This window comes from Anomaloglossus baeobatrachus, chromosome 3, assembly GCF_048569485.1.
Source record: "Anomaloglossus baeobatrachus isolate aAnoBae1 chromosome 3, aAnoBae1.hap1, whole genome shotgun sequence".
Classification (NCBI taxonomy): Eukaryota; Metazoa; Chordata; class Amphibia; order Anura; family Aromobatidae; genus Anomaloglossus; species Anomaloglossus baeobatrachus.
In genome coordinates, this window is record NC_134355.1 from 198,889,189 (window position 1) to 198,913,863 (window position 24,675).

General features: G+C 44.1%; 1 protein-coding gene across 3 annotated transcripts in view; it reads right to left on the bottom strand.

The window, feature by feature from the left end:
• The window catches only part of FAM120B (family with sequence similarity 120 member B), a 280,814-nt gene that overhangs the window by 77,900 nt on the left and 178,239 nt on the right, over nt 1-24,675 (bottom strand). For all 3 annotated transcript variants that reach the window (XM_075339687.1, XM_075339685.1, XM_075339686.1), the window contains 3 exons: nt 11,662-11,781; nt 8,753-8,833; nt 6,882-6,971 (listed from right to left, as the gene is read on the bottom strand). In XM_075339687.1, coding sequence (XP_075195802.1) covers nt 6,882-6,971; nt 8,753-8,833; nt 11,662-11,781 — 291 coding nt within the window. The remainder of the gene's footprint in view (nt 1-6,881; nt 6,972-8,752; nt 8,834-11,661; nt 11,782-24,675) is intronic.

Sequence of the window (24,675 nt, forward strand, 5' to 3'; positions counted from 1 at the left end):
TAGTGGCATGGCATATATTAGGCTATGTGCGCACTAGGCGTTTTTTTCACGCTGCGTTTTTATGTGCGTTTTTGTCTAAAAAACGCGGCAAAAACGCATGCGTTTTTGCCGCGATTTGGTGCGTTTTTTGCTGCGTTTTTGCTCACTGCGTTTTTAATCAGTGCACAATGCCATTAAAGATTGTTGATGGAAAAAAAAAAAAAAAAAGGTCTGATGTCATTTCCTTCTTCAAAATGTTCATTGTATGCAGGAGAGCAGACAGCTGCAGAACTAGTGTATGCAGGAGAGCAGACAGCAGCTGCAGAACTACAAGTCTCAGCATCCTCCATTCACTAGTGTATGCAGGAGAGCAGACAGCAGCTGCAGAACTACAAGTCTCAGCATCCTCCATTCACTAGTGTATGCAGGAGAGCAGACAGCAGCTGCAGAACTACAAGTCTCAGCATCCTCCATTCACTAGTGTATGGAGAGCAGACAGCAGCTGCAGAACTACAAGTCTCAGCATCCTCCATTCACTAGTGTATGCAGGAGAGCAGACAGCAGCTGCAGAACTACAAGTCTCAGCATCCTCCATTCACTAGTGTATGCAGGAGAGCAGACAGCAGCTGCAGAACTACAAGTCTCAGCATCCTCCATTCACTAGTGTATGGAGAGCAGACAGCAGCTGCAGAACTACAAGTCTCAGCATCCTCCATTCACTAGTGTATGCAGGAGAGCAGACAGCAGCTGCAGAACTACAAGTCTCAGCATCCTCCATTCACTAGTGTATGCAGGAGAGCAGACAGCAGCTGCAGAACTACAAGTCTCAGCATCCTCCATTCACTAGTGTATGGAGGAGAGCAGACAGCAGCTGCAGAACTACAAGTCTCAGCATCCTCCATTCACTAGTGTATGCAGGAGAGCAGACAGCAGCTGCAGAACTACAAGGCTCAGCATCCTCCATCCAGGACTGTATGCAGTTTTTTGCCCAAAAAGAAAAAAAAATGACATGGGCTTCGCCATATTTTTGTATGCTAGCCGGGTACAGCAGGCAGGTACGGGCTGCCCCCAACCCCCAGCTGCCTATTTGTACCCGGCTGGGAACCAAAAATATAGAGAAGCCCTTTTTTTTTAATTATTTCATGAAATAATTAAAAAAAAAAATGACGTGGGCTTCGCCTAATTTTTGAGTCCAGCCGGGTACAACTAGGCAGCTGGGGATTGGAATCCACAGTGCAGGGTACCCATGCTTTCTGGGCACCCCCACTGCGAATTGCAGTCCGCAGCCACCCCAGAAAATGGCGCTTTCATAGAAGCGCCATCTTCTGGCGCTGTATCCAACTCTTCTAGCTGCCCTGGTGACGGGTGGCTAGCTAGGTAATAATGGAGTTAGGGCTAGCTGTATATTATCAGCTAGCCCTAAGCCCGAAATTCATGGTGTCACGCCAATATTAGACATGGCCACCATGAATTTCTAGTAATGATAAAAAAAAAACACAACACAGAGAAAAATATTTTTATTAGAAATAAAACACAACACAATTAGTGACTCCATCTTTATTGAAATAAACCCCCCTCCGCAGTATTCCTGGGTCAGGGTCCCGCGCCGTCCAATCAGGATCCAATATCATCTGATCGGTTTGCTGGAAGGCAAAGCGATCAGATGATGTGTCAGGATCAAGTGCCTGAATCCCATCACACATCAGCTGATTGTATAAAAGCCGATTATACAATCAGCTGATGCATCAGTAGAAAAAAAAAAATACATACTCACTTATGTGCTGTGGTGACTACCGGCAGCTCCTGGAGCGATCGATTGGACAGGAGTCTGATCCTATACGATCGCTGCCGGAGCTGCCGGTAATCAGCTGATGAAGTCCCCTGACGGCAGGATCAGCTGATAGCCGGCCGGGCAGGAAAAAGCCGGCGAGACTACGATCAGCTGATGCGTCAGGTGACTGCATCAGGTGATCCCTCGCCAGGTCCTGCAAGCAAGGTCCTGCCGGCCGGGGAGACTGCACACAGCCAGAGCGGCGGGACCGGGAGGAGATGGGAGCGGGCATGGCACCGGGACCCTGCGGACAGGTGAGTATATGACATTTTTTTTTTTTCCTACTGTTCACTTTGTTTTTCGCCGCTGCCTCCACCTCCCGCCCAGACATGGCGCCGCACGGAGCTGACATGCACAGGACGGGAGGTGGAGGCAGCGGTGACGGTACCGGGAGGATTCCTGCTTCTGTGTTTACCAACAGAAGGAATCCTCTTCCTGTACACGTCACTGTAGTGCCCACCCCTTGCGTGTATAGCTGCGTTTTTAGTCATAGAAACGCGGCTATATGCGTTATTCATTGCGTTTTTAACATCTCATTGAATTCAATGAGTGAAAAACGCAGTGGAAAACGCAGAAATAATTGACATGCTGCGTTTTTGTGGTCACCACAAAAACGCAGCTAAAAAAAAACGCTGTGTGAGGACAGCACTTATGAAAACCCATTGACATTGCTGGGGAAGCAATGTCACTGCGTTTTCAGCACAAAAACGCGGTAAAAAACGCCGCTAAAAACGCGGCAAAAACGCCTAGTGCGCACATAGCCTTAGGCCCTGTGCCCACGGTGCTTTTTTTTCAGCACAAAAAAAGCTGCTTTTTTTCTGTGCTTCTTTTCATGCTTTCATGCTTTTTTTCATGCTTCTTTTCATGCTTTCATGCTTATTTTCTTGCTTCTTTTCATGCTTTTTTTCATGCTTTTTTTCATGCTTCTTTTCATGCTTCTTTTCATGCTTTTTTTCCTGCTTTTTTTCATGCTTTCATGCTTTTTTTCCTGCTTTTTTTCCTGCTTCTTTTCATGCTTTTTTTTTTACTATTGAATGCTTGTTTCAGCTCATTAAAGTTGGATGTGAAAAAAAGGTGTTCTGATGTCATTTCCTTGTTCAGCCCATTTTTTTCAATCTCCATTTTGAAATAAAAGTGACAGGAAAATGATGATCTATTAGATCGTTTACCAGCTATTTACCGGCTCATGCAGGTGAATAGCGGTGCCGGGAATCAGGTGCTCGGAGATCACCGTTGCTATAGCAACCTGCTCATTAGGTTACTATGGCAACAGTGGTAGCGGTGATGTCACCGCTTACCAACCTGCAGTCTCTGCTAACTCATTGAGTGATTAGACAGCACGGGGATTTGAAGCGTTCTTCCTCCCCCGTGCTTTCTGATATAGCAGAGCTAGATCGGTGACAGAAGACCAGGATTGAGGAGGGGTGAGAGGGAGTAAAAAAATGGAGTCCCTAAGTGTGTCTGTGTATTTATTTTTAATAAAGTATTTTTTGTGTGGTGTCTTTTTTTAACCCTTTATTGGAGATTCTTAATATCCGGGTCAAACTTGGCTTCACATTAAGAATCTCTGGCTTAATACCAGCTGGTAAAACAAAGCTGGTATTAACCCCTTATTACCCAGCGTGCCACCTGGCACCATGTCCACTGGAAGAGTTGGATACAGCGCCAAAAGATGGCGCTTCTATGAAAGCACCATTTTCTGGGGCAGCTGCGGACTGCAATACACAGCGGGTGGCCCAGAAAGCTTGGGCCACTCAGCGTTGCGGTTTCCAGTCCCCAGCTGTCTGGTTGTACCTGGCTGGACACAAAAATTGGGCTAACCCCATGGAATTTTTTTTTTAATTTTTTGGCAAAAAAACTCAAGAAAAAAGGGCTTAACTGGATTTTTCATTGCCAGTGAAGGTAACACCAAGCAGGAGGGGTTAGCAGCCAGTAGCTGTTTAAGTTACCCTAGCAATAGAAAATACAGCGAGAGCCTAAGCATTTTTTTTTACTCCTAACCCTTTTGGGTTATGTGTTTGTTTTTTTGTTTTTTTTTTTAATGAATTAAAAAAAAAAATCGACATGGGCTTCGCCATATTTTTGTATGCCAGCCAGGTACAGCAGGCAGGTACGGGTGGCCTCCAACCCCCAGCTGCCTATTTGTACCCAGCTGGGAACCAAAAATATAGGGAAGCCCTTTTTTTAATTATTTCATGAATTTCATAAAATAATTTAAAAAAAAAAACGACATGGGCTTCGCCCAATTTATGTGTCCAGCCAGGTACAACTAGGCAGCTGGGGACTGGAATCCGCAGTACAGGGTGGCCCAAGCTTTCTGGGCCCCCCCACTGTGAATTGCAGTCCGCAGCTGCCCCAGAAAATGGCGCATTCATAGGAAGCGCCATCTTCTGGTGCTGTATCCAACTCTTCCAGCGGCCCTGGTATCGGGTGGCTCACTGGGTAATAATGGGGTTAGGGCCAGCTTTGTATTATCAGCTGGCCCTAAGCCTGAAATTCATGGTGTCACGCCAATATTAGACATAGCCACCATGAATTTCTAGTAAAGATAAAAAAAACACAACACAGAGAAAAATATTTTTTATTAGAAATAAAACACAACACAATTAGTGACTCCATCTTTATTGAACTAAAGAACCCCCCTCCGCTGTAGTCCTGGGTCGAGGGTCCCTTGATGTCCAATCCGAATCCAATATCATCTGATTGAAAGGCAAACTGATCAGATGATGACACATCATCTGATCGGTTTGCCTTCTGATCAGATGATATTGGATTCAGGTCTTTGAACCTGACACAGGTTCAAGGACCTGAAACAGATTACACATCAGCTGATTGTCTAAAGTCCCATGGGCTCCAGGACCCGCTGGTAAGCAGCTGATGCTATCACCTGATAGCATCATCCGATCGTTTACGTCCAGGGAAGATCAGCTGATTCATCATCTGCTTGTTAAAAAGCTGGCAAGCTGTTCACCGCTGGACGTAAACAATCAGCTGCTTACCGGGAGGTCCTGGAGCCCATCGGATGTGACCCAGGAGACTGCAGAGAGGTGAGTAAGGGTACCTTCACACTTAGCGATGCAGCAGCGATCCGACCAGCGATCTGACCTGGTCAGGATCGCTGCTGCATCGCTACATGGTCGCTGGTGAGCTGTCAAACAGGCAGATCTCACCAGCGACCAGTGAACAGCCTCCAGCCAGCAGCGACGTGCAAGCGACGCTGCGCTTGCACGGAGCCGCCGTCTGGAAGCTGCGGAGACTGGTAACTAAGGTAAACATCGGGTATGGTTACCCGATGTTTACATTAGTTACCAGCGCACACCGCTTAGCTGTGTGTGCAGGGAGCATGAGCCGCGCACACTGAGCGCTGGCTCCTTGCTCTCCTAGCTACATTACACATCGGGTTAATTAACCCGATGTGTAATGCAGCTACATGTGCAGAGAGCAGGGAGCCGCGCACACTGCTTAGCGCTGGCTCCTTGCTCTCCTAGCTGCTGTACACATCGGGTTAATTAACCCGATGTGTACAGCAGCTACATGTGCAGAGAGCCGGAGCCGGCAGCACAGGCAGCGTGAGAGCTGCAGAGGCTGGTAACTAAGGTAAATATCGGGTAACCACCTTGGTTACCGGATGTTTATCTTGGTTACAAGGGAGATCCCCCGCTGGGATTAACTATTCACCTTGTGACGTCAGCGGGGGTCCCTGCATTGTTTAATGCCACATGTCACTGCAGAGAAGTTCGGGATGTCACAATGTGAATACAATTCATGCAGGGGGATTACCGAGCAATGCCGCCCACATTCTTGGAGATCCCCGCTGGGATGAACTCTTTACATTGTGACATCAGCGGCGGTCCATGCATTGTTTACCGTGACACCTCGCTGTATAAGTTCCGGGATGTCATAAGGTGAATACAATTCATACAGGGGGATTACTGTGGGATTTCCTGGAGATCCCCCGCTGTGATGAACTCTTTACCTTGTGACGTCAGCGGGGGTCCCTGCAGAGGTGTCGCGCTAAACAATGGGAGATAAGATAACAGCTGCTGGACGCTGGCTATGTGGCTTTCTTCTATGAAGGAATCTACATAGCCATAGCTTTCTTTTCTCCCTAAAAACGCCCAAACGCATAAAATATAAAGCAACGTGGGCATTACACATGCGTTTTTTCTTGCTTTTTTCCCTGACTCCATTGAAGTCAATTGGGGAAAAAAGCAGGAAAAAACGCTAAAACAATTGACATGTTGCTTCTTTTTTCAGCAAGAAAAAAAGCAACTGAAAAAGAAGCAACGTGGGCACAGCAAGTCCTGATTCTCATAGACTTTGCTGGGATGCTTTTTCCTTGCTTTTATTGATTAAAAAAAGCAATGAAAAACGCTAGAAAAAACGCTGTAAAAACGCCCTGTGGGCACAAGGCCTTAGAGTGATTATTATAGAGCTCTGTCTGTATAGTGAGTGAGCAGTGACTGTAATCGCTGCTTGCATGCCCTATAACTCGAAGCAATCAGCCACAAGGAGGATATAAGTTCATTTTCTCCCTGTAGCCGCTGTTCTAGTAAGGTAGCCAAGCATAGTTTGGTTTTGACGCTATTCACCTGCAGATTAACCCTATAGCTGTAGGTAATTAACATTTTCTGACATGACACTTTCTCTTAAAAATTAAATCAAGTTTTCGTTGTGAGTCTTAAAAATAACTCAACAGACTTTAAACTGTTCTTGCTGTCACCTCAAAACCAATGGGGAATGGTGAAAATGTAAAGAGAACCTAAGGCTATGTTCAGACCATGTTTAGTTGACAGCTCATGACTCAGTTATGAATATTCATCTAAATCCCTAAAAAGCGGCATTCATATATTTCCCAACAAAGTCAATAACTTCAATCATACAAAGTATGACAGGCTGGACTCCTTTTCAACTGCTTTCCAATGCGGTATGCACATACGGTAACTTAATCCAAAATGTTCAATCTATATTTTAAAGGCACGGCCTTTCATTTATGCTATAAAACCAACATAATACAGTGTGCATTAATGTATGTCAAATAAACTGCATATCAATACAATAGTTATATTACCTGAATTGTATCTGCCATATCCAGCACCCCTACGGTGCATATTTCCTCTGCTGTCATACTCATGGGAAGGGTTAAAGCCTGACCACTGTCCTGTGTAAGATCAAACCAGAGATGTATGGCAAAGTAATTGTTAAAGGTGGTATATATATATATATATATATATATATACATACAGTACAGACCAAAGGTTTGGACACACCTTCTCATCTCTACAACAACTGTTAAGAGGAGACTTTGTGCAGCAGGCCTTCATGGTAAAATAGCTGCTGGGAAACCACTGCTAAGGACAGGCAACAAGCAGAAGAGGCTTGTTTGGGCTAAAGAACACAAGGAATGGACATTAGACCAGTGGAAATCTGTGCTTTGGTCTGATGAATCCAAATTTGAGATCTTTGTATCCAATCACCGTGTGTTTGTAGAAAAGCTGAACGGATGGACTCTACATGGCTGTTTCCCACCATGAAGCATGGAGGAGGAGGTGTGGGGTGCTTTGCTGGTGACACTGTTGGTCTTTATTCAAAATTGAAGGCATACAGAACCAGCATGGCTACCACAACATCTTGCAGCAGGTGCTATTCCATCCGGTTTGCATTTAGTTGGACCATCATTTATTTTTCAACAGGATAATGACCCCAAACACACCTCCAGGATGTGTAAGGGCTATTTGACTAAGAAGGAGAGTGATGGGGTGCTACGCCGGATCACTTGGCCTCCACAGTCACCAGACCTGAAGCCAATCGAGATGGTTTGGGGTGAGCTGGACCGCAGAGTGAAGGCAAAAGGGACAACAAGTGCTAAGCATCTCTGTGAACTCCTTCAAGACTGTTGGAAAACCATTTCCGGTGACTGCCTCTTGAAGCTCATCAAGAGAATGCCAAGAGTGTGCAAAGTAGTAATGAAAGCAAAAGGTGGCTACTTTGAAGAACCTAGAATGTAAGACATATTTTCAGTTGTTTCACACTTTTTTAAGTATTTCATTCCACATGTTTTAATTCATAGTTTTGATGCCTTCACTGTGAATCTACAATTTTTAGAGTCATGAAAATAAAAAAACCTCTTTGAATGAGAAGGTGTGTGCAAACTTTTGGTCTGTACTGTACATACATATATATATATATATATATATATATATATATATATATATATATATATATATATATATATATATATATATATATATATATATGTATATACCAACCTACACACACAATGTACATATAAAGTCTGTCATAGCATAAATGACCCATTTACCCCCCCCCCCCCCAGCAAGAAAAAATATAAAAAAAAATGACGAGCAACTCTGTGTTTTTGCTCCCTCGAAAAATGTAGTGGGTAAATGTAAAATATAAGAATGGCTAGGCACACACACTTGAAACACAGCATGATCTAGATATGGCAAAGGCACAGGTCAAAATGTCAGCAAGATCATCCGTACAAAAAGTCACAAAAAAAAGAAACGTCTTCAAAAATACACAGAAAAAAACACCACTGCAAGTTCTAGAAATATAGGGTGGATTTTACTTGCATTAACAGTGCAGATAAAGGCATGTGTAAAGGAGGACTTATGCTTCTTTGAAATGTTTGTAAAACTGGTACATTCTGTATGGGTGACTGTTAGATTCCTCTATAACCTTATGGCGCACTTCTGATTATGACAATCTGATTGACTGACATAGGGTATGGCCAGAAGATGTTGCGGCAGTTTCAGTAGCAGAATTGTCGAAGCTCTGCCCATCCACCACAAGCCAACAAAACTCCAATGGTGGAGTTTTGGCCACAACCTCTGGCCCTACCAAAGTTTTTCTTTCTCTTGTGCTAGATTTTGCAGCTGTATACATTTGTAGTGATCACTAACATGTTTTATTAATTACCTTGATGACTGGCTTGCTCATCTGAAAGATTCTGCCAATAAGTATTTTGGCCTCTTGGTCTATGGTGAGAATAGAAATGCCCTAGGGACAAATAAACCATGCGTTATTTAGGACATTCACAATAATGACCATCTCTCTCTTAGGCCTCTTTCACACGTCCGTGTCTCCGGTACGTGTTTGGTCCTTTTTCACGTACCGGAGACACGGGCACACATAGACCCATTAAAATCAATGGGTCTGCGCTCACGTGCGTGTTCTGCCATGGATCATTGTGTGTGTGTTGAGTATACGTGTGTCCGTGTGCTCCACACGTCAACATGTCCGTTTTTCTCAGGCATCACGGGAGTGACACGGAACACAAACGGACCACACGGCGGTGTTCCGTGTGACACGCGCCGGAGAAAACACACGTGTTTGAGAAAATAAAAAAAAAAACTTTACTCACCTTCTCCAGCCCTCCTGTCTCTGCTGTCACTTCCTTCCGACTGCCGCTCATTATGCTCATTGAATATTCACTTCACTGCGGCTGGAAGCTGCAGCAGCGGGGAGTCGGCAGGACTGGAGACCGAAGATCAGCACCAGGGACAGGTGAGCAGAAAGTTCCCGTTCTCCGTGTGTTATCACGGATAACACACGGAGAACACACGTGTGCCATAAACACAGCTCACTGAGGGCAAAACGCACCTCTGACACGTCCGTGAAAAACGTGCGTGGTTTTTCACGAACGTGTGAAAGAGGCCTTAAAGACCCTCAGATATACTAGACTGTTATAGACCTAACCCACCGATACTGATGGGTTCAGCTGACAATGTAATGTGTATGGCAGCTCTGGACAAATGATTGTGATGGGAGATATCATGTCTCATTTTAGACTGCTGATCGCCTTGTTTTCCTGCAGATAAGCTGCCGACAGCTTAATCATAGAGTACACAGGAGTGTTCTGCTGAATACGTGCTCTTGTGTATGGGAGCATCGCATGGGAGGACATGTTTACAAATGGCACTGCTTCATTCACTTTGTCTGGTATACCAGATTCCGACCTCAGACAGTAATGGAACGGTTTCTGAAAAATACATTTTCTAGAATCTCCGCACCTCAGTATATAACATAAACCTCAAATTAATAATTCAGTAAAAATTTTAGGACTTCAATAATATTATTACAATGGATTATCTTCTGCCTTATGCATTAATAGAGCAGCATGTACAATCTCACATCACTGATCTGACAGCAGCAGGCAACAAAAACAGCTGTGCACTGCCTAGTGTTATTATAAGCTCCATTGTAGAGTATATTCTAATGGTAAAATACACTATGTCCAAGGTGGAAGCAGAACACAGCTACGCCAGCAGCGAGAGACTGCACTGTGCATGAATGACCAGGAGCACTGGACCTACAGAAGGACAGTTTGAATTGCAACTGGAGTGTAAATAGAGCCTATAGGGACATCCTTTAGGGTGTGATATCTGAAAAGTTGGTAAACATGTTAGGTCATGGGTTGAACTTGATGAACTTAACTCAACTTCAAACTTAATCACTGTGAAATATCACAATGAGTTACACTGATGAGCAAAAGGGTAACAATGTTTTGAACTTTTGACTTTTATGCTCCATATCTCCCCATCCACTACAACTTTGAGCATGGGACAACTGCTGAAAGCCAAAAGGTGGGTTTACAAAGTATTAACAAAATAATAAAAAAAATTAATTTAGATTTTTAGGAGCAAAACAGTAACACTGTAGTCACATGACAATAATCTGCATAGCTAATTGCATACTAAATAATTAAACAGTCAAATTTATGTATGAGATAGCCAATGTGGTTGTTTGTAAAATGAAGGTAGTCTCACGCTCAACACTGTAGTGGATGGTGTGAGCAGTGGCCTGCTGTGTCTTTCACCGAATACACATGTGATGTCATTGGTCAGCAATTGCTTTAGGAGCTGCCAGCAGTAGATCATAATGATTTACATACCCAAGTGCATTCAGTATTATAGTAGAGCATTTCTTAGACAACCATTAATTACTGAACTGATAGCATTACAAGGTGTGCAAGAGCATGTATTTCTGTGGGTAGCACTCATACTCAATACTAAAAAAAATCGAGATGTTTTACATCATGCCTCGGTCTCAGTTCGGTGGCCTCTTGCTCTGTGGTCGGCTTCCTTCCCTGCTGAGCCACAGCCTAGGCAGTCTCTGTTCAAATGCTGATAGTTCTTTTATCTTTGCTTCTTCATTTAGTTTGTGGTTAGTCAGGTGTTCTCATTTGCTTATTTTGTCTCTGTCCTATCACATCCTTCTTTGCTGACTATTTCCATGTGTATTTCTGCAAAGGATCTCAAGCCCTGCAGCTAAGGGATTTTGCCTGTTCGGCATTTATTTATTTGCCTTCCTTCTGTTTTTTTGTTAGGTTTTTAGACTGTTACCCTAGCTAGCATTAATTATTTCTAATTTTTCCCCTTTTGCTTGTGCTTTACGTTTGCTCACCTTGGTTCCCCTCTACCCCCTCTACCCCTGCATACTTTCTCTGTTTGATTAGGTGTACATAGCAGCCTCCCCTCTGGTTCCTCAGCAGGTACAAGAAACAGTTTGGTAGCCTTATAGGGCAACAGGTCCGAGCTGTGGATTCTAGTTGTGCAGTTGAGGACATTCTATTCTGTACAGGAACCATTAGGCTGTGGGAGAGGCTGCAGTGGTGTAGGCTGTATTTCTTCATTTACCCATGTATTAGTTTGGTACATGCATGACACTTTGATATTTTTGCCTCTATTTTTTCATCATATGCACATCATTAACATATCTATCGATCCTGTGATTTCCATGATTCCACTACTTTTCATTCTTGCTACTGCAATTTCAAAGTTGAGGAGTGTATATAATACAGACGAGCAAAATGTTCTCAGACATACCTGGGTTAGGTGTTTGCTGATGGCGACCTAAATGCCACTCATTTCTTTCACTTTCCGGATTACCATACTGAGGATTAGAAAGAGACTGGTCGCTAGGAGTAAAAGAGCAACTGGAAACCCCTACAAGCAATAAATAAGAATGAATCAAGTAAAGTAGACTAAGTCCCAGTAAATAAACTTTATAAATTCACACAAATTATTCACAAATTTACCCTCTACCATAATTTCTATATTAGGCTACTTTCACACTTGCGTTCAGTGCAATCCGCCGCTATGGAGAATAGCGCAGTCTGTTAACGCACTGCGCTATTCTCCATAGACTTGTATGGACGATGCACTGAACGCAAGTGTCTGCGTTGCATCCGCTGGACGACACTGCGTCGTTATTTTGACACAGCGTCGAGAGGAGGGAACGATGTAGCGTTTTTTGGGTTGTTAAAATAACGCACTTTGACGGATTCTGTTAGAATCCGCCAAGGTGTCTAATGATTGTCTCTGGGGGCGGATTCCGCCGCAATGCACTAAGCGGTGGAATCCGCTGACGGATTCCATCACATTCTACTGCGCATGCTCAGCATGTCCAGCAGAACAATCTAAATCGTTTAAAATCACTCCTGGGCTTTCTCCCCTCTCTCACCACCTCTCTCATACTCACCGATCACGGCGCTGCACGGCTGTCACACTCCTCTGGCGTCTTCTCCTGCTTTTGAAAATGTCAGCCGCTCATTATTCCATCTAGTATTCACTGCTTTCCCCGCCCACTGGCGCCTATGCAGTCAGACACGCCCCCACGCTGAGTAACAGCTGTCTCACTGCAACCAATCACAGCCGCCGGTGTGCAGGTCTATATTGTACAGTACAATAAATAATTAATTTAAAAAAACGACATGCGGTCCCCCCAATTTTGATACCAGCCAAGGTAAAGCCAAACGGCTGAAGGCTGGTATTCTCAGGATGGGAAGACTCATGTTATGGGTAGCCCCCCAGCCTAAAAATATAAGTCAGCAATCGCCCGGAATTGCCGCATCCATTAGATGTGACAGTCCCGGGACTCTACCCGGCTCATCCCGAATTGCCCTGATGCGGTGGCAATCGAGGTAAAAAGGAGTTAATGGCAGCTTATAGCTGCCACTAAGTCCTAGGTTAATCATGGCAGGCGTCTATGAGACACATTCCATGATTAACCTGTAAGTAAAAGTAAATAAATACATACACCCGAAAAAATACTTTATTTGGAATAAAAGACAAAAAAACACCCTCTTTCACCACTTTATTAAAATCCCCAAATACCCCTCCAGGTCCGACGTAATCCACACGAGGTCCGCGACGCATCCAGCTCTGCTACATGAAGCTAACAGGAGTGGCAGTAGAACACCGCCGCTCGTTGTGAGCTCCATGCAGAAACGGAAGGGAGTTGCGCTGTCAGCGGGAACGTCACTGAGGTAATGCCTGTGTGTGTGCGGTGATGATGGGTGCGGTAATGCCTGCGTGTGCGGTGATGATGAGTGCGGTAGTGCCTGCATGTGTGCGGTGATGATGGGTGCGGTAGTGCCTGCGTATACGGTGATGATGGGTGCAGTAGTGCCGGTATGTGTGTGATGAGGATGAGTGCGGTAGTGCCTGCGTGTGCGGTGATGATGGGGGCGGTAGTGCCGGGATGTGTGCGGTAATGATGAGTGCGGTAGTGCTGGGATGTGTGTGATGATAATGATGAGTGCAGTAGTGCCTGCATGTGCGGTGATGATGATGGGGGCTGTGGTGCCGGGGTGTGTGCGGTGATGATGAAGAGTGCGGTAGTGCCGGGATGCGTGTGATGATGGGGGCAGTAGTGCCGGGATGTGTGTGATGATGATGAGTGCGGTAGTGCCTGCATGTGCGGTGATGATGGGGGCTTTCTCTCTCGTGGCTAGAAAACTTAACACAACGCGTTATTTCACAGGAATCCGTTACCTTTATTATCACACTATTTGCAAGGCATCCGTCACATAACGCAATGCAACGGATGCCGTTCAACGCAAGTGTGAAACTAGCCTTATGAAGCTATGGATAATGAAGAGGACCTCTCAGATTCCCTGACATGTCTGTTTTAGTAAATACTAATGGTCCTCATTAAATAAACATGTCGGATTATCTTTTCTGAGATCTCTACCTTGAGCCATTCCTCTGATATTCCTCCTGAAAACGAATAAATAAATAATCAATTGCATTGCACCATTCCCTTCATCAGTTGTGTGTGTCGGGACTTACTGATCAGAATCGGAGTATATAAGGACACATCCTACTGACAAGGGTGAATGCACCACCCAGTTGTCAATTTAGGCTAGGGCTTCATTGGCCGTGACACTCGTCGTGTGATTAAAGTTAGCTAGGTGCTGCTGCTACATTGCAACACAACACAAGCGATATTGTGAAAGATACTAAAGCTGCAACAAGTCACAAAGAATCCAATGATTGGACTTGCTTGTTGCCGTCACAGTTCCCTTGCAATGTAGCGGCAAAACCTAAAGAACTTTGCCTGCGAGACAGGAGTTGGGTGAAAGTCGCGGTTTAGCCCTACTCTTAGGGTACGCTCACACGAGCGTGAAAATTGTATGAGTGCAATGCGAGAAATTCTCGCATTGCACTCTGACCAATGTTAGGCAATGAGGTTGAGCTGTTGGTCAGCTTTTCTCGCATCCAGATTCTGGATGCGAGAAAAGCGGCAGCATGCTGCGTTTTGCTGCTACCGCCATATCTCTTGCACCCATTCAAGTGAATGGATACGAGAGATACATCGGACTGCACTCGGATGTTATCCCAGTGCAGTGCGATATACGCACAGGCTGACAGTGGAGGAGATGGGGGGGATTAACCCCTCCCTCTCCTCCGCAGCGCCCGCACACAGCTTCACAGCTGTGACCCAATCGCAAGATCGGGTTACAGTCGCATGACACTCGGCTCAGGCTCGCAGCAGAGCCTGAGCCAGGGGGCATTAGCATATCGCATCCGATGCTCTCGCATCGGATGCCATACGCTCGTGTGAGTCCAGCCTCAATCTGATATTTCCAGGACATTAATTAGGAGCTTCACTCTAGAGGAAGAATTACTGGTCATAGACAGTGGGAAGAGAAAGCTCGTCCTGGTGACATTTTTTCCAGTAAAATTCAGCACATTTCTGCCATATAACTGAGATTTAATTATTTCAAGAAAATACATCAAATAGCAAAAGGAAGAAACTTATACAGCAAAAAATGGAAGGAATTAGGCCACTTGCACACATCAGTTTTTTTCGATCAGTCACAATCCGTTTCATGACTGATGTGACGGATCCGTTGCAGATTGTGTTAAAACAAATGCAACGGATCCTGTAATAAAACTGATCCGTTGTACCACTTTTTTCATGTAAAAGGTTATTTGCTATTGAAAACCTATATCACCCCAGCCTGGAAAAGGGGTGAGAGAGAGGAGAGAGAGGAGAGAGAAGAGAGAGAGAGAACAGAGAGAGAGGAGAGAGAACAGAGAGAGGAGAAGAGAGGAGAGAGAAGAGAGAGAGAGGAGAGAAAAGAAAGAGAGAGAAGAGAGAGAAGAGAGAGAGAAGGGAGAGAGAGGAGAAGAGAGGAGAGAGAAGAGAGAGAGAGGAGAGAGAAGAGGGAGGAGAGAGAGAGGAGAGAGAGAGAAGAGAGAGAGGAGAGAGAACAGAGAGAGGAGGAGAGAGAAGAGAGAGAGAGAAGAGAGAGAGAAAGGAGAGAGGAGAAGAGAGAGAGAGGGAAGAGAGAAGAGAGGAGAGAGAAGAGAGAGAGAGAGAAAGAGAAAAAAGGGAGAGAGAGAAGAGAGCGAGAGAGAGAGGAGAGAGAGAGAAATTTTTGGACAAGCAGGGAATTTACACATTTGAACATGCTCGGTTAAAAAAACAAACGGATCCGTCGCCGAATTCGTCATTTGATGGTTTACGAAGAATCCCGCGCCAATAGGCTTCCATTCTAGCAAATGACGGACGGCGACGGATCTGTCGCTGTCCGTTTTTTCGATGCAAACAAAAAACTTTACTGTGGACATCGTCTCCATCCGACGGACACACATTTTTCGATGGATCCGTCGCACAACAGATGAAACGTGAGGCCATCCGTCGCAATCTGTCACTAATAGAAGTCAATGCAAAAAAAAAACAGATCCAGCGGCATCCGTCGCTGGATCCGTTTTTTTCGAAATGCGACGGATTGTGACTGATGGCAAAAAACTGATATGTGAAAGAGGCCTTAACAGTAAACATTCAGTTGCATCTTGTCAAATCTGACTTACGCTGTTTTTTCAAAAGGGAAGTCAATGGCAATAGAATGCAACTATATATTAATTCAGTTGTTGGTGTGAATATAGCCTTACTAGGAACACTGTGGTTGTGTCACACATAGACACAAACTTTGCACCAATTGGTTCTGTACATTATTGTAGGAACTGTCCACTAGAAGCAATGGTAAAGAGAGTGAAAAAACACACAGCACATGAACTTGAAAATGTTTTCTCAGTAGGAGTTTATCATTACAGAAGTAGTAAACCTGCTGCCGTGAATTCCTGCTACTTCCTGTCTATACAGTATACACAGAAAGCCGCAATCTGTGGTGTGGGCAGGTTATGCAGAGCTCAGCTTTCAGAAAAGTGGTAGATCCATAGCAGATAAAACAGGGATTTTATAAATAAAAAAAAAAAAAGTTGCTGGAATCAGGGTCTCTGCCACTATATCACTATGGGGAGATAAGGTATGCACACCAGTGACTATGTAAGGGGAATATATGAAATAGCAGAAACTGCTGTGTGAATACTGACTTGAAAAATCCAATAGCTATATGTAAGAGTGAAAATGTGAAACATTTTTCAATTCAGTATTCACACAGCAGTTTCTGCTATTTCATGTATTCCCCTTACATGGTCACTGGTGTGCATACCTTATCTCCCCATAGTGATGTTTTTTTTAGGTTTTTGCACCCAGTTCAGACTTAGAATGGTGTTCCAAACGTTATTCCTTATCTGCCACTATATCATGCCACTCCCAGATAGGATAGAAAAATACCAGGTGACAGATTCACCAGGTTAACTTGACATTTCTAAGATGTTATAGTTAGCTCCCTTCAATGCTTCTATAAAATATCAGAAGGAAACAAATGTGTAAAGGATCTAATTGTTTTAATAACTCATCCTCGATATTCTCAGGAGTAAGATATGCCAATAACATAGTTAAAGGAAAACATGAATGATAATATAATACAGGTCAGACCCATACAGTGAAGAGAAGAACTACTTGTCATAAAACATAAAGGGAACTAACTGTTAATAAGTGACACAGTGAACTGATGAACTCCGCTGAGATCTTCACTCATCACACACCTCCAGAGAGTGAACTAATGGCTCAGCATCTTTCTATACATGTCACCTCAACAAATAGCATCACAAAACAGAATATATTGGCTTTCTATGCAGCAGGTCAAGCGTTGATTTGATAAGATCTAAAAGGCCACCATAGATCATTATTAGGCCCTGTGCGCACTAGAAAATGGAATTTTCGTAAGAAAATTCCACAGGGTCTGAAAGATTACCGCACCCAAGGTAAAAAAACGCAGCAAACCGCACCTGAAAACCGAATGTGGTTTGCCACTGTTTTACCGCGGTATTGCCGCGGGTTGGTACATGTGTTTTAATGCATTCAATGGAATAAAGCAAATTGAAAAAAAAGTCATTTCCTTCTGAGATAGATAGTAGATAAATAGATAAATAGACAGATAGAAGAATAGATAGAGGGATAGATAGATAGATAGATAGAGGACAGATCAATCAACAATCGACACGCTCCAGTGCTCCCGAGCGGTAATTTGCTCACATTACCGGCCGTGAGAAATGACCTGTGGTTACCTCTGCAGGCTCGTTGCGAGGCTGCATTCTGTAGTGTCAGTCGCGGCTGGGTGCAAGCGTCGTGGGACCTGCGTGGATTACGCCAGAGCTGTGTGTTTGGGGGGTCAATAAAGTGGTGAAAGAGGGGGCTTTTTTGTGTTTTATTTAAAATAAAGGATTTTTCGGTGTATGTCTTTATTCACTTTACTTACGGGTTAATCATGAAAGCTGTCTCATAGACGCTGCCATGATTAAGCCTGGACTTAAATGGCGGCAATCCGCTGCCATTAACTCGTTATTACCCCAAATTGCTACTGCATCACGGCAATTGGGAAGAGCCAGGGACACTCCGGGACTGACGCATAATGGATGCGACAGTCCTGGGGCAGCTGCTGGCTGATATTCTCGGCTGGGGGGGCGACATTAAACCTGGCCCTCGCCCTCCCCAGCCTGAGAATATCGGGCCGCCGCTGTGTGTTTAGCTCGGCTGGACGGTAAAAATACGGCGGAGCACACGCTTTTTTTTTATATGTATGTTTGATTTGTATGTGCATTCTATATGTCTGTGTCTGTGTGAGTGTGATATGTGTGTATTCTATGTCTGTATCTGTGATGTGTGTGTGTGTTTATTCTGCTCCGCCTTCTCTTCCTGCCATAATGACATCAGTTCCCTGCAAGACGCAGGAAAGTGATGAAGATTATGTCCCGAAACCACGAAATACCAGAGGGAATAATGCAGGAAAATGCAATGAACAGCACAGAATTTGCTACCTGCGTTATTCCCTGCGGGATTTCACGATTACATTACAGTCAATGGAGTGAAATGCCGTAGTGACCTGCGGAAAAGAAGTGACATGCAATTATTTTTGCTGCGGGAATCCCGCAGCAAAACATGCAGCTGTCAAAATCCGCATAGTGCGCACAGCAGTTTTTTTCCCCATAGGATTTGCTGGTGAATCACTGCAGAGATGTTATGAACATAACATGCAGCGAAACATGCAGCAAAACCGCAAGAAATCCGCGGCAAAAAACGTCAAGTGCGCACAGGGCCTTACAGTGCCCACCACGCATGTTAACTCACAGTAAAGAGCCAAAAATGTTCTTATTATATTATATACTATGGTTTGTGATGTCGCATGTGCAAACAGGTAAAGTACTAGCACTGTGATGAATGTTCACAAATCCTTACTGACAGCGTACACATGAATTAGTGCCTATATCTTATCAAGATTAATTGGTAATCAGAATATAGCCTAAAGGCCCTGTCACACACAGAGATAAATCTGTGGCAGATCTGTGGTAGATCTGTGGTTGCAGTGAAATTGTGGACAATCAGTGGCAGGTTTGTGGCTGTGTACAAATGGAACAATATGTCCATGATTTCACTGCAACCACAGATCTGCCAAAGATTTATCTCTGTGTGTGACGGGGCCTTAAGGCTAGTTTCACACATCCGGCTTTTAGTGGTTTGATTCCGTGCACACAAGTACAGTGTATATAGTACAGTGGCAGCGCGACAAGCTCCGGTCACATGCTGTCATGTGACCGGAGCATGTGACCTGAAAGTTACAGCGCTGCCACTGTACTGTATACACTGTACTGGCGTGCGCCAAATTCGGCAAACCACGAAAAGCCGGATGTGTGAGACTAGCCTTACATGATATGTGATTTGTCACCAGATAAACCCCTCTGTATTCGGGCATTTATCAGCACTAGCAAAGTATGTGTATGCAGCAGTCGGGCATCGACCACCACCTGGGACCGTCAATCACAGGGCAGTATCGGAGCTTCATTCTTACTTTTCTACTCAAGTAGTTCATGAGTCCATTTATATTTCTTGGATAAGTGAAAAGCCAGATACAAGCTATCTTCCAGAGCTGCCCACCACAGCCTTAAAGAGGGCCTGTCACTAGGTCAAAAGCTGCCCACTGTTTGCTCTTATTTTATTCCCACTTTACTCTCGATAATTCTGATGTTTGATAGTCCTCCAGATACCGTATGTTGCAGACTATAAGACACACCCCAGGTTCTGATAGCCTAAAATAGGAAAAACATTTTTCTTATTAAATAAAATTTCCCTGGTGGTGTAAAGGGGAGGGGTCATGATCACTAATCTGAACCCCTATACAACCTAGGACGTACCTATACGTCCTAGGTCGCCTCCTTCCCTGTAGTGCAGCGAGCCTGCATTATTCTCTGCATATGTCTGCTGATCTACAGTTAACAGATGTGAGTGGATTGGAAATCCACCCGTGCCTGTTAGCCTCTTAGATTGAGTTGTCCAACTATGACAGCACAATCTAACGTACCCCAGAGAGTATCACACTGTTTGGCACCGTCATCGGCGGCCCTGTGACTCAATCATGGGGCCCCAATAAGTTGCCATGACAGCATGGGGGTCAGCTGATGATCCCTGTCATGACTCACTTCCTGTGAACGCTGGCAGAGTGTTGGCAGTCACAGGAGATCAGCATTTCTGCTGTTCAGAAGGATGATGCAGCATCGCTCTGATCAGCACAAATGATCGGACAGTGTAGGCTTTAGGTCCCCTAAGGGGACTAGTAAAATCAATAAAAATAATTCTTAAAAATATGAAAACATTTTAAAAAACCTAAAAGTTTAATTCATCCCCCCTTGCCCTCTGAAAAAAACAATGAAAATAAAAAAATACACATATTTGGTATCATCGAGTTCAGAAATGCCCAATCTAGCAAAATATTAAATTAATTAATCTGATCGGTAAAGGGTGTAGTGAGAAAAAAAAAAATCAAAATGCCAGAATTACATTTTTTTGGTCATTGCAACACTGCATTAAAATGCAATGACAGGCTATTAAAACACAACATCTACCCAAAAATGTAATGATTAAAAACTTCAGCTCAAGACGCAAAAATAAGTTTTTACTCAGCCCCAGATACCAAAAAATGAAAATGCTACGGGTCTCCGAAAATGGCGACAAAAGCGCAATACTTTTTTTTTATAAACTTCAGAATTTTTTAACCCACTTAGATAAAAGTAAAGCTATACTTTTTTGGTGTCTATGAACTTGTACTGACCTGAAGCATCATAATAACAGGTCAGTTTTACCATATAGTGAACATGGTAAATAAAAAAAAATGCCCAAATAATTGTGGAATTGCACTTTTTTTGCAATTTCATTGCATTTGGATTTTTTTTCCGTTTTCCAGTACAACATGGGGCAGAATTATTATTATTATTAGCATTTATTATTATAGCACCATTTATTTCATGTCACTTTACATGTGAAAAAGAGACATACATAGACAAGTACAATAATCATGAACATTTCAAAGCACAAACATGTACAGGAGGAGAGAGGACCCTGCCCGCGAGGGCTCACAGTCTACAGGAGGAAAGAGGAACCTGCCCACGAGGGCTCACAGTCTACAGGAGGAGAGAGGACCCTGCCCGCGAGGGATCACAGTCTACAGGAGGAGAGAGGACCTTGCCCGCGAGGGCTCACAGTCTACAGGAGGAGAGAGGACCCTGCCCGCGAGGGATCACAGTCCTACAGGAGGAGAGAGGACACTGCCCGCGAGGGATCACAGTCTACAGGAAGAGAGAGGACCCTGCCCGCAAGGGCTCACAGTCAACAGGTGGAGAGAGGACCTACAGATACAGTAGGTGAGGGTATGGTGGACTGAGGGTTACTGCAAGTTGTAGGCGTGTCAGAAGAGATGGGTCTTCAGGTTTCTTTTTAAGGTTTCCACGGTAGGCAAGAGTCTGATATGTTGTGGTTGAGAGTTCCAGATTATGGGTACGCTCACACGAGCGTGAAAAACAGACGAGTGCAATGCAAGAAAATCTCGCATTGCACTTGGACCTATGTTAGTCATTGGGGGAGAGCAGTTCGTCAGCTTTTCTTGCATCCAGATTCTGGATGCGAGAAAAGCAGCAACATGCTGTGATTTTCTGCTAGAGCTGTATCCCTCGCACCCATTCAAGTGAATGGGTGCGAGAGAAACATCGGACTGCACTCGAATGTTATCCCAGTGCAGTCCGATATACGCACAGGCTGACAATGGAGGAGATGGGGGGATTAACCCCTCCCTCTCCTCTGTAGCGCCCGTCCTCAGCTTCACAATGCATGACACCCGGCTCACGCTCGCAGCAGAGCCTGAGCCGGGGGTCATTAGCATATTGCATCCGATGCTCTCGCATCGGATGCCATACGCTAGTGTGAGTGCAGCCTATGGGTGAGGGGCAGGAGAAATCTTGTATGAGAATGTGGTTGGAGAGGAGATAAGAGGGCAGGAGAGAAGGAGATCTTATGAAGGAGGTTGCGTGCAGGTAATTAATGGCAGGTAGAATGAATGGTGTTGTTCAACAGTAAAACTCAACCTGCAAAAAAACAAGTTTTCATATAGCTACATTGGCCGAAAAATAAAAATGTTATGGTTCCTGAAAGAAGGGGAGGAAAAGACTAAAAATTGCCGAGTGGCACAGGGGTTAATGGAATAGTTGTCTCTCTGCAATCTGTGTATTATACACACAAAGCTCTACTACCGTGTTTCCTCCAAAAATAACACAGGGTCTTACATTATTTTTGGCTATGAAAGATGCCCTAGACCTTATTTTCAGGGCATGTCATTTTATTTGCTTTCTTTGATAAAGGTTCCTGCTATACTCTTTAAAGTGAATCCATCAGGTCATTTTTATGCACCATACTAATACCTAGTATCCTGAAATAGGAACTGGGCAACCCTTTCAAGATATGTAACTTTTATTGCTGTAAGTTGCCCCGTTGTGTTACTGTAAGCCTTAGAAAATTTACAGTCAGGAACCAGCTGTTAATGCAAAATGAATATTCACCTCTTCCCCGGCCCATAATCCTGCCCACCCCTCTGTGCCAGTGTCAGTGATTAGGTGTAGTCAAAAATTATGCCAAATTACTCGCATGAGGATCATTTTTCTAAGCAGCTGTCATTCTCAGGTCAGGAGATCTGAGAGTGATGCTACATAGACAGCCAGACATTACTGATTGGGTGTTTTATGTCAGCCTGTAAGTACTGTATGGGCTCACTCAGATGTCAGTTTCTCACATATAAGTGCTATCCTAGGATACCACAGATAGCATGTATACCTATGATATTCTACGTGATATATCACAGAAAAAGAATGGAGACTTGAGCAATACTAACCTGAGTGTTAAATCCAACTCGCCATAGCAAGTCTATGGATTAGTGAAAAAAATCAAACAGCAATCGGATGCCATCTGTGCGGTTCATTTTTTCTTCTTCAAAGGAAAAGCATGGGAAACCTCCAGCAGTTTTTTTTATCATCTGACAAAGACTGATTAAACTGTGACCCAACTCTGATGGTAAAAACTGACACTGACCAAACTCTGAATACCATGATCAAAAACACTGGTGAAACATGGACCGATTTTTGGTGTATGAAAATAATTTGAAGTCTGACTGAGCCCTGAATATGTGATGAAAGCTCTGACCACACTTTTTGGCCAATACAGTAGAAGAAAGTATAAGTTTTGTTGGTTTAGTTAGACATTTAAATGGGTTATCCACTACTAGGGCAAGCCCTTCTTATTCACCATGTTCACCTCCATAAAAATTACAAAGCCTATACTCCCCTCCGGTGCCGGCGGATTTCCAGTGATGTCGCAATTCACCTTCCTAGGGCCCAAGTGACATTGTTAGGACAGGCGAGCCCTACGACATATAAGCTTCCTTCTCCCCGCCTTTGGACACTTAAGTAATTATCAGGAAGTGAGTGTCAACCGCAGCACTCACTTCCTGTTAATTACTCAACTGTAGGAAGGCGGGCAAAGGAAGCCAGCGGTGATTGTTAGCGTGGCTTGCATGTCATAACAATGTTATGTGTGCCCCGGGAGCACAAGTTCTGACATCGCTGGAACCACACTGGCACCAGAGGTGAGAAAAGGTTTTTTCATTTTTATGGGGTCGAATATGGGGAATGAGAAGGTGTTGTCCTAGTAGTGGACAACCCCTTTAAAAATGCATCCAACCAAATGCCACACAGTACATGGCATTATTTGGTAAAAAAAAGAAACTTTTTTTTGCCAATACTGAAAAGTACAGCATGTCCCTCTTTTGAGTATTTTGTAACTATATATATATATATATATATATATATATATATATATATATACAGTGCCTACAAGTAGTATTCAACCCCCTGCAGATTTAGCAGGTTTGATAAGATGCAAATAAGTTAGAGCCTGCAAACTTCAAACAAGAGCAGGATTTATTAACAGATGCATAAATCTTACAAACCAACAAGTTATGTTGCTCAGTTAAATTTTAATAAATTTTCAACATAAAAGTGTGGGTCAATTATTATTCAACCCCTAGGTTTAATATTTTGTGGAATAACCCTTGTTTGCAATTACAGCTAATAATCGTCTTTTATAAGACCTGATCAGGCCGGCACAGGTCTCTGGAGTTATCTTGGCCCACTCCTCCATGCAGATCTTCTCCAAGTTATCTAGGTTCTTTAGGTGTCTCATGTGGACTTTAATCTTGAGCTCCTTCCACAAGTTTTCAATTGGGTTAAGGTCAGGAGACTGACTAGGCCACTGCAACACCTTGATTTTTTCCCTCTTGAACCAGGCCTTGGTTTTCTTGGCTGTGTGCTTTGAGTCGTTGTCTTGTTGGAAGATGAAATGACGACCCATCTTAAGATCCTTGATGTAGGAGTGGAGGTTCTTGGCCAAAATCTCCAGGTAGGCCGTGCTATCCATCTTCCCATGGATGCGGACCAGATGGCCAGGCCCCTTGGCTGAGAAACAGCCCCACAGCATGATGCTGCCACCACCATCCATATGCAGTGCCATCCAGTCTCCAAACGTCACGTGTGTGGTTGGCACCAAAGATCTCGATCTTGGTCTCATCAGACCAGAGAACCTTGAACCAGTCTGTCTCAGAGTCCTCCAAGTGATCATGAGCAAACTGTAGACGAGCCTTGACATGACGCTTTGAAAGTAAAGGTACCTTACGGGCTCGTCTGGAACGGAGACCATTGCGGTGGAGTACGTTACTTATGGCATTGACTGAAACCAATGTCCCCACTGCCATGAGATCTTCCCGGAGCTCCTTCCTTGTTGTCCTTGGGTTAGCCTTGACTCTTCGGACAAGCCTGGCCTCGGCACGGGTG